Source organism: Mizuhopecten yessoensis, unplaced genomic scaffold, assembly GCF_002113885.1.
Source record: "Mizuhopecten yessoensis strain PY_sf001 unplaced genomic scaffold, ASM211388v2 scaffold2249, whole genome shotgun sequence".
Lineage (NCBI taxonomy): Eukaryota > Metazoa > Mollusca > Bivalvia > Pectinida > Pectinidae > Mizuhopecten > Mizuhopecten yessoensis.
In genome coordinates this window covers 373,231-384,141 of record NW_018404452.1, presented here as the reverse complement: position 1 = coordinate 384,141, position 10,911 = coordinate 373,231, and the positions used below count along the sequence as shown (strand labels likewise).

The 10,911-nt window shown below is 37.5% G+C and overlaps 1 protein-coding gene across 4 annotated transcripts in view; it reads left to right on the top strand.

Annotated features, from left to right (window-relative positions):
- Positions 1-10,911, top strand: part of LOC110445359 (diacylglycerol kinase theta-like) — a 47,565-nt gene that overhangs the window by 31,956 nt on the left and 4,698 nt on the right. For 3 of the 4 annotated variants that reach the window (XM_021489929.1, XM_021489930.1, XM_021489927.1), the window contains 9 exons: positions 989-1,102; positions 1,604-1,754; positions 2,379-2,536; positions 4,140-4,291; positions 5,138-5,286; positions 5,838-5,946; positions 7,360-7,563; positions 9,248-9,403; positions 10,303-10,468. In XM_021489929.1, the coding sequence (XP_021345604.1) occupies positions 989-1,102; positions 1,604-1,754; positions 2,379-2,536; positions 4,140-4,291; positions 5,138-5,286; positions 5,838-5,946; positions 7,360-7,563; positions 9,248-9,403; positions 10,303-10,468 (1,359 nt within the window). Of the gene's footprint in view, positions 1-988; positions 1,103-1,603; positions 1,755-2,378; positions 2,537-4,139; positions 4,292-5,137; positions 5,287-5,837; positions 5,947-7,359; positions 7,564-9,247; positions 9,404-10,302; positions 10,469-10,636; positions 10,646-10,911 lie in introns of all 4 variants that reach the window. The other variant, XM_021489928.1, reaches the window with a different exon arrangement.

The window sequence follows — 10,911 nt, the reverse complement described above, 5'->3', positions numbered from 1 at the left end:
AGTCAGTGTGCTAAAATTTCTTCATTTTCCTTGTTAAGAATCAGAGGTGCTAGTTTCAAATCCTTTTTAGTCTGAAATCTGTATGCGAGATATTGAATAAGGTGGTTTTATTGTTTTTTGTCACTTTGAATAATATTTCTGTTCATGTTAAAAACAAAATCAACTCTCTGTATAAATATATCAGGTGACCGTTAAGGCCCATGAACCTCTTGTTTCTCTTTCCTCCCACCTTCTTTGGGACAGGGGGCTTATAAAATGAATCAAAATTAATTTTTCAAAAGAATATTGCTCAAGTATTTAATGTGGTTTTACATAAGTTATGCTTGAAACTACTACCCAAACACTGCTGATGATGAAATTGTATTCACCCTTTCACCACCGTAGACTATAATAGACTCATCCAGATGAATGTATGGTAGAGTCTACTCAAGTTTCTTTGGGGTGTATCCTGGCCTGACCTTAACGTTACCAATTCCTATTAAGTTGCTCAAACATTTCACTACACAAAGCACTATTACTACAGAAGTTAAAAGGAGGGAAGTACTAGGTATAGTTTTGGTGTTAACATGAGGGAAGTACTAGGTATAGTTTTGGTGTTAACATGAGGGAAGTACTAGGTATTGTTTTGGTGTTAACTTGAGGGAAGTACTAGGTATTGTTTTGGTGTTAACTTGAGGGAAGTACTAGGTATTGTTTTGGTGTTAACATGAGGGAAGTACTAGGTATTGTTTCGGTGTTAACTTGAGGGAAGTACTAGGTATTGTTTTGGTGTTAACTTGAGGGAAGTACTAGGTATTGTTTTGGTGTTAACATGAGGAAAGTACTAGGTATTGTTTGGGTGTTAACATGAGGGAAGTACTAGGTATTGTTTTGGTATTAACATGAGGGAAGTACTAGGTATTGTTTTGGTATTAACATGAGGGAAGTACTAGGTATTGTTTTGGTGTTGACAGTAGGGAAGTACTAGGTATTGTTTTGGTGTTGACAGGATGTGTATCCAGAGAACTTCAGTTTGATTGAGGTTCTCTTGGACAAAGGTGTCTCAGAGAAGCATCTGGATAAGTCGGAAAAACCATGGCAACTTATACAACAAAGTAGGAAGGTGAGTGTTCAAATGACCAAACCTAATGAATATCAGGCAACCGTTTGATACTGGTGTAATAAGTAGTAAAAGGTCGCTGGGTTAAAGGTCACTGGGGTTACATGTCACTTCAGGTGTAACATTTAGCTGAGATAACTAACATGTAGTTGTTGTAACAATCTTGTGATGTAAAATCAAATTAAAAGTTTAACTTTAAAATTAAAACATTTCTACATGCTCCGATTCTAAATGTCCAGTCCACCATTTTACACACTAATATCTTGTTTCTGATTGATTTCAACAACTTCAATAAGTTTGATGTCTTTGATCTTAACTTAGTTGAACACTTGAGATTTTATTTTTACCTCGGCGTTCTGATTTGATACCATTTATACCATTATGCCCAACAGACATTTTATGGTCTGCTGTACAAAAACATAACAACCAATTAAAAAATCCTCGTTAGGATGACATTTATCACATTAGATTTAATTATTAAATGACGAGTTGGTGTGTGTTCAGGACTCACTGAGACAGAACCGTATGACACGGTTCTACCTACAGCAGAGGGAGGACCCCCACGGACCCACCATATCCATGTTTGTGGGTAACCTCCCGACCGGTCTGTCACAGCGACAGTACGAAAAGATCCTACTCGACATCGTGGGCAAGGGTAAGTTTGGGAACAGAAGTTTACCTGAATTATAGTGTTGTGTAGTAACGAAATTTTTGTGAACATTGGAATTTGCAAAATTTAATTTTGACTTTAGATTGATAAGTTTTCAGTGAGCAAGGGTAAGTTCTGTTAGGGAAGTTAAGTTTACTTTAAATACAGTGTTGTTTAGTTATGAATTTTTATGAACATTGGAATTTGCAAAATTTAATTTTGACTTTTGATTGATAAGGTTAAATTGGGTAAGGCTAAGTTTGCTACAGAAGTTGTGTTTACTTGAAATACAGTGTTGTTTAGTTATGAATTTTTATGAACATTGGAATTTGCAAAAAATAATTTAAATTTTGATTGATAAGGTTAAAGAGGGCAAGGCTAAGTTTGCTACAGAAGTTTTGTTTACATGAAATACAGTGTTGTTTAGTAATATTTTTTTTGTGAAAAATTGGAATTTCGCAAAATTTAATTTTAACTTTAGTTTGATAAGGTTAAAATTTAATGTCGGCTAATGGGGATTAGCAGAATGAAATTTAAAACCTACAAAACATGTTAAGCAGTAAACAATATCTGTGCTTTTCACTATTAAAACAGAAAATCTATATGTGTTGTACGTTGGTTGTTGTACAGGAAACAAGTGGAACCAGTTTGACGTGATTTACTACGAGTACGGAGCCCTGGTCCTCATATACACCAACTCGGAAAAAGCTTCCCGTGTGTTTAATATTCTACAGGACTCTGTATTTGACGAAAAGCCACTTCTTGTGCTATTACTTCCTAACATTCAGGTGAATACAGACAAGGGGTTCTCCTAAGTGATGCTGGCTACGATTTAAATTTAGATGAATGTAGACAAACAGTTATCCTAAGTGATGCTGACTACGATTTAAGTTCAGGTGAGTGTAGACAAACAGTTATCCTAAGTGATGCTGGCTACAATTTAAGTTCAGGTGAGTGTAGACAAACAGTTATTCTAAGTGATGCTGGCTACAATTTAAGTTCAGGTGAGTGTAGACAAACAGTTATTCTAAGTGATGCTGNTAGACAAACAGTTATCCTAAGTGATGCTGGCTACGATTTAAATTCAGTTGAGTGTAGACAAACAGTTATCCTAAGTGATGCTGACTACGATTTAAATTCAGTTGAGTGTAGACAAACAGTTATCCTAAGTGATTCTGGCTACGATTTAAGTTCAGGTGAGTGTAGACAAAAAGTTATCCTAAGTGATGCTGGCTACGATTTGAGTTCAGGTGAGTGTAGACAAACAGTTATTCTAAGTGATGCTGGCTACAATTTAAGTTCAGGTGAGTGTAAACAAACAGTTATTCTAAGTGATGCTGACTACGATTTAAATTCAGTTGAGTGTAGACAAACAGTTATCCTAAGTGGTGCTGGCTACGATTTAAGTTCAGGTGAGTGTAGACAAACAGTTATCCTAAGTGATAATGTCTTCAATTTAAATTTTGATTAGTGCTTACTTAGTCTGTGTTGACAAATGCATACATAGTATTTTTAGAGCTAAATTAGTCTAGAAGAGTTATTAATCAATTTGAAAATTCATTTACCATATAAACAACACTTAAAACCCTGTATGTGTTATTTATTCACCAGCTTTGTCCTATTGCTGTCACATAAAAGAGGCTATGGATGCCGATTTGATCAGAAAAATATCCAATGTAGTTTCAATGTAAAATAGGGAGAAAGAAAATAAGAAATGACTAAACGATTTTAGTTGTAATTACCCCCTAGTTATGATAACGATTTTAGTTGTAATTACCCCCTAGTTACGATAACGATTTTAGTTGTAATTACCCCTAGTTACAATAACGATTTTAGTTGTAATTACCCCCTAGTTACGATAACGATTTTAGTTGTAATTACCCCTAGTTACGATAATGATTTTAGTTGTAATTACCCCCTAGTTACGATAACGATTTTAGTTGTAATAACCCCATAGTTACAATAATGATTTTAGTTGTAATTACCCCCTAGTTATGATAACGATTTTAGTTGTAATTACCCCCTAGTTACGATAACGATTTTAGTTGTAATTACCCCATAGTTACGATATAATTTTAGTTGTAATAACCCCATAGTTACGATAGTGAATGTGGTAGTACCCTCTTGACTTGAAGTAAACAGGTCCGGAAACAAAAGTGAGTTATAAAGGTTTTAGTAACGAAAACAGTAATAATATGTGGGTGGATAGTGAATACTGGAGCTCAGTAATGATTGATCTTCTACTTAAAACTGATTGCAGGTATAGTTATGATTAGATAATACAAGATACAAGAAGATTGATTGAGAGTCGTACTTGTTAAACAATGAACATAAGCTCTGTAGAGCTATTATTACGATCCTTCAGCTTATGTTGGTATTTTTGTGTTCCAGTCACACATGATCCCGGAGAACTTCAACCCCTTGCTCGTCTTTGTTAATGTAAAGAGTGGCGGTTGTCAGGGCCTAGAACTCATCACTTCCTTTCGCAAACTTCTAAATCCTCACCAAGTTTTTAATCTTGAGACCGGCGGCCCACTACCTGGGTAAGTACTGAACCACATCTTTAGTGCAGCGTACCTATATACCATACAATTATACCAATACATAGTATACAATTATACCAAATTCACAGGATATATAAGATGGAGCCTCATCATGTAGACTCTGTAATTTTATTATCGGTTAACATGTTTTGACTAACTAGGATCAGAACAATGGTATACATATTTTAGCCTTTTCACCACTGTAGACCATAATGGACTCATCCATATCCATGCATGGTAGAGTCTACTCTAGTTACATAGGGGTGAAAGGGTTAAGGCTAAGGTAGAAATTATACCAAATATACTGGAACGAGATCATGGTGAATACGGAGGACACAGACCGGTAGTGATGTTCCTATGGACACAGACCGGTAGTGATGTTCCAATTGATAAAGTTGGTTGAGTAAAACTTGTTTGAGGCATTAGACCAATCACTTGATTAAAAGATCTAGTTTGGTCGGAAGCGATAGACTGGCGAGTATATAGGGGGAGCCTTTGAAGTTGTGATTGGCGTGTCTCATATGCATCTAGAGCATTGACGTGTTTAGTTTGTCATAGTTGTATCATATCAAACTCAAGCATCTGGATGAATGAGATCAAAACCTGGGGAAGATATCAAGTGATGGTGATGTTTATCACGGGTTGAAAGTGATGAAAAAAATGGCAAGTATGAAGGATAACGAAATAACAAGCAGACAGGGGACTTTTTTTCATGGAAAAGTTTGTTAACTAATGTAATCATAAACATACAGGTATACCAAGCACACGTACAGGAGTACAGATAATGCATACAGTTGTACAAAGTACAGCATACAATGTTTGTATATATTGATTTGTGTTTTGCAGGCTGTATGTGTTCCGTAATATACCTTACTACAAAATCCTGGCCTGTGGAGGGGACGGTACAGTGGGCTGGGCCCTCTCCTGTCTGGACAACGTGGGGCAGGATGCTGTGTGTCAGTCACCACCCTTGGCCATTGTCCCCTTGGGCACAGGTAAGTACATCATATCTTTAGTAACAAAAATACATGTGATGTCTCTCGATATGACTGGGAGTGCCCCGATATTCAAGCATCAAAACAACCATTTCTTGTTTTAACATGGAAATCTCCCGACAACGATTTGACTATCATAATATATTGTTATTACTTATTTTGTCGCCCAAACTTGAGAAAATGTTAATGCTGCAGGGGTAAACCTGTCTCCACTGAGCCACTGACATGGTAATTGGCCAGGCTAATGATATTAACAAGCTAACCTGACCAGCAGTGACTGCTCCTTTTGTTACAGTAATATAATCTAGGTGTTTCAAACGCTTTATTATCACATCTGTAAAATAAGAATATAGTGTATAACAGGATACTTTGGCTTAGTGAAATATTTGTCCTCCACTGGTTAAATCAATATTTGCCCATGGTTATTTTGCCCTTTACCAATAGATACAGATACAGAAAACTAATTTTGTTAAGTTCCATGTGTAAACTATATAAATAACCTACAAGGTATACCTCCGATAACTTTATAACACGTAGAACCTGTTTTACAGGCAATGACCTCGCCCGTGTGCTTAGATGGGGGCCTGGCTACACCGGGGGTGAGGACCCACTTAACCTCCTCAGGGACGTTATAGAAGCTGAGGAGATAAAGCTAGACAGGTAAGCACCTACCTGTGTACTCGGACCAGTTGGTAGTTCATGGTTCCTTACAATGACCTGCCCATTTTCTTTTTCAGATCACTTATTCCTTGCTAGAAATAATTATTGAGTTTGTATAGAGTTCACTGAACTTAATGATCTAGAAAGTTTATCAAGGTTTGTGAAGACTTTATGGTGAACTAGAGTTGAGTCCCTTGGTCACGCAGAAACATTTATGACTTATCCACGAAAATTGATAAAAAATCACAAAAAAATCAATACTTCTTTCAAATTCTCCCCCTAACAATGCTTTCTTTCTGACCTTCTTCTGCCTGTAATGCTTTTTACACTAAATCAATAACACGAGAGTATTTGTCCTTTTCCTGAGCTTGAAATAAACAATGTATACCAATACACTGCAGTTAGACCAAGCTGTAGATAGATGGTACACATCTGATTGTATTCTAACATTAAATGATGGATGGCCATAACTGAATTTGTTAATTCTGTGGTTGAATGAAAAGTACTTGAGGCAACAATAACAAAACTTGATAATGTTGAACAAAGATGAAGATTGAATCGGAGGTCATGCTTACTTTCTCATAAAAAAGCATTCAATAGGGTTATTTCCCTTTGTAATTAACTTTAGATCATGGTTATTTTTGCAAAACAAAAATAAATGGTAGACAGGGTTATTCCCCTTTGTATATAAATTTAAAGCTTGAATCCTATAACAAAAATATATGGTTGACAGAATTATTCCCCTTAGTATATTAAATTTAAAGCTTGAATCGGTGATTAAGCTTGCTTATAAGATCCTATAGCAAAAATTTATGGTTGACAGAATTATTCCCCTTAGTATGTGAATTTAAAGCTTGAATCAGTGATTATGCTTGCTTATAAGATCCTATAATAAAAATATATGGTTGACAGAATTATTCCCCTTAGTATATCAATTTAAAGCTTGAATCAGTGATTATGCTTGCTTATATGATCTTATAACAAAAATATATGGTTGACAGAATTATTCTCCTTAGTATATCAATTTAAAGCTTGAATCCTTTGGAGAATTTTATCATTAACCATTAACTGTAGTAGGGCTGTTACATTTAAGGTGCTTACACATGCTGGTAAGCAACAATCAATCAATGCCTGACTTTCAAATAATCACACATGCGCAGACGACCACTAGTTGCTTTGGTCCTACCAAAGGAAATTGGTAGGTTGTTCTTTATTAGCCAGGCATGGCACCGTATCGTCTTGTTTCTTTACATACGCCCAATACGCATTACTAAAGGGAGTTCGAATTTGTATTCAATAATCAGAATGAGAGAAAACCAATAAATTTTCAATTATAATTGACCATCGGCCCACCACTAATTGCCTGTTACTCGTCTGTTGTTTCTACCGTACACTGATTGGTAACTTACACAGGTGGACAGTGATTTTTCACCCCAATGAGAAGGAACAGAATGACACTAGAGTGGCGATTGCCAACGACACCAACTCGGCTAACACCAATGAAGACACGACAACCATCTTTGTGATGAACAATTACTTTGGTATCGGGATCGATGCAGATCTCTGTCTCGACTTCCACATCGCACGCGAGGAAAAACCAGACAAATTCAATAGCAGGTAATACACATGCATATGTACTGCCGTCTTTTATTGTACAAGTCATTTTATACTGTTAAAAAAAGGATGTATGCGTTCATAACAATTCAAAATCTGTGATAATTGAAATAAAAAAAACGTTTTCAATAAGACAATGTTACAAATGTATTCTGTAAATTAACCTAAAGGCTGAGTTGACGAAGAAATGTAACAAAGGTAGTACAAAGCCTTAAATTGACCTAAATACATAACAATATGAAGTTATGTGTGCACTTCCTGCGTTCAAATATGATGTGACATAAGGGTGATGACTCTTCAATCACTGGTGAAGGGCTAAGACTGAAAGCTTGGATGTAGAGTGACTGTAGCTATATTTATTACATACTTACTAATAAATACGGGCTTTTTGTATATGCGATACGACACAATTGCTCTTACCCATATCAGCCCTCGCCGTATCACACCCCAAAACCCGTATCAGCCCCGCCGTATCACACCCCAAAACCTGTATCAGCCCACAAAACCCGTATCACACCCCTTTTGGAAATTTTCGTTTTTCAATATTTCAAAAATAAAAATAAATCATAAGATAGTAGATTTATTAGTAAGTATATAATAAACAGAATAAAACACGCCTTTTTCCATATCACACCCAGGATCAACCCTCGACCAGTATAAGCCCTCGGGCCTTCGGCCCTTGGGCTGATATTGCAGTCTCGGGTTGATACTGGGTGTGATATGGAAAAAGGCATGTATTATTCTCTATATATCATAATAATAATGTACAACATTTGATATATAGAGAATAATACATGTCTTTTGCCAAATCACACCCAGTATTGGTCGAGGGTTGATACTGGGTGTGATATGGAAAAAGGCATGTATTATTCTGTTTATTATATACTTACTAATAAAAGCTACTATCTTATAATCTATTTTTCTTTTGAAATATTGAAAAACGAAAAATTTCCAAAAGTGTTGTGATACAGGTTTTGCGGGCTGATACAGGTTTTAGGGTGTGATACGGATTTTGCAGGCTGATACAGGTTTTGGGGTGTGATACGGTGGGGGCTGATACGGCTTTTGGGGTGTGATACGGCGAGGGCTGATACGGGTAATTATAAGAGCAATTGTGTCGTATCGCATATACAAAAAACCCGTATTTATTAGTAAGTATGTAATAAAGAGCCCTATCTAGCTAGAATAATGTACAACATTTGATATAGCGCCCTATCTAGCTAGAATTAGCCACTCTAAAGCGCTTTACAGTACATAGATTAACAATTAATACAATTACCATTTACATTAAAGAGGAATTGGCAGGAGCTGCCTTAGCAGGTGCTAACTACTAGTCATATGCCACCTGGCTAACATCTCCCTATGTGTGTATGCCTGCGCATGTGCTGGAGAGGTATTGATTCTGTTTGAAGTGGGACCGTGCTTCCAACGGCATCATTTATAGTGCCACCTCACATGAGTGCTACAGCACAGATACCGCAACATCCACCCCAGACCATTTTATACCCCACCTGGGTTGTTGGAGTTGTGTGGACAGGAGAAAAACACCTTCTCTGAATATTCCATGCGTGCGACGACTTCGAGGATCGAACCCTGGGCGTCTGCGTGGAAGGCCGATGTGTTAACCACTCGACCAATCCGCCCATAATATGTAGTATGCTCATTATTTGCATGTTATGTTTTTCAGATTACATAATAAGGGAATGTATTTGAAAATTGGTTTACGGAAGATGGTGAACAGAAAAGCTTGTAAAGATCTACATCGTCACATGAGACTGGAGGTGGACGGTAAACCAGTGGAGCTGCCTCCAGTAGAGGGCATTATTATACTCAATATACTCAGGTAAGTGGTATTGGCCTGCTCTAACCCACTGCATGATCATAGTTATGAGGCGACCAATGTTGACCTCTTCTATTGGAACATTGAAGAAACAAAAACTATTTCTCATTATCAAATAATGTTACTCCGATATACCCTCTACTACTGAAATGAGAACATCAGAGAGTTAATGAATAAAAAAAGAATTGGAGAAAGTTAACACTGTACACACTGTTACAGTGTAAATCAAATGACATTACAGATAACTAAGTTAATATTCCTGAAAACATTGCATTAATTTATCTTCTCAGAACTTTTTCATTTTGGTATGTACAGTTTTATGAAAGAAGAAACATTTGTGAAATTATACACTGAAGATTGCTTTCATGAAAGCAACTGAAAATGCTGTGTGGTAATCTATCAACTTCCGGGCAACCAAATATTTTACTTTTTAGGTCACCTGAGCTTTAGCTCAAGTGACCTATTGCTATCCGTTTTCGTCCGTCGTCGTCCATCGTCCGTCGTCCGTCGTCCGTTAACATTTTACATTTCAAACTTAAAGTCAAGTTCTGCTGGGCCGATTGAACTGAAAGTTGGTAGGAATGATCGCCTCATGGTCCTGACAAAGTGTTGTTATTTTTCGGGTCAATCAGAAATACAATTTGGCTGCCATGGCCGCTATTTTGCTACTAAGTTCTAATAGGCCGATCTCACTTAAAATTGGTCTAGGAATGATCAGCTCATGGTCCTGACAAAGTTAAGTTCACATTATACTATTTTTTACTCAAATTGGTACATATTTCAACAACAAAAATAAATACTGTAGACTCAGGTGACCGTTTAGGCCCATGGGCCTCTTGTTTTTTAATTCTGTGATTTTGAGATAATCAGTTTGTATTTAACGATTTTGTATATTTCTACAGTTGGGGGTCAGGATCCAATCCTTGGGGCCCCGAGAGAGAAGACCATTTTTCTAAACCAAACCATTATGATGGTAATCTTGAAGTGGTGGGAGTCACAGGCGTGGTGCACATGGGACAGATACAGAGTGGCCTACGCTCGGGGATACGCATAGCACAGGGGGGACATGTAAGTATCACAGGCAGAGTGGCCTATGCTCAGGGATACGCATAGCACAGGGGGGACATGTAAATATCACAGGCAGAGTGGCCTAAGCTCGGGGATACACATAGCACAGGGGTGACATGTCAGTATCACAGGCAGAGTGGCCTACGCTCGGGGATACGCATAGCACAGGGGGGACATGTAAGTAGCCCAAGCTCGGGGATACGCATAGCACAGGGGGGACATGTAAATATCACAGGCAGAGTGGCCTACACTCGGGGATACGCATAGCACAGGGGGGACATGTAAGTATCACAGGCAGAGTGGCCTACGCTCAGGGATACGCATAGCACAGGGAGGACATGTAAGTAGCCTAAGCTCGGGGATACGCATAGCACAGGGGAGACATGTAAATATCACAGGCAGAGTGGCCTAAGCTGGGGATACCCATAGCACAGGGGTGACAT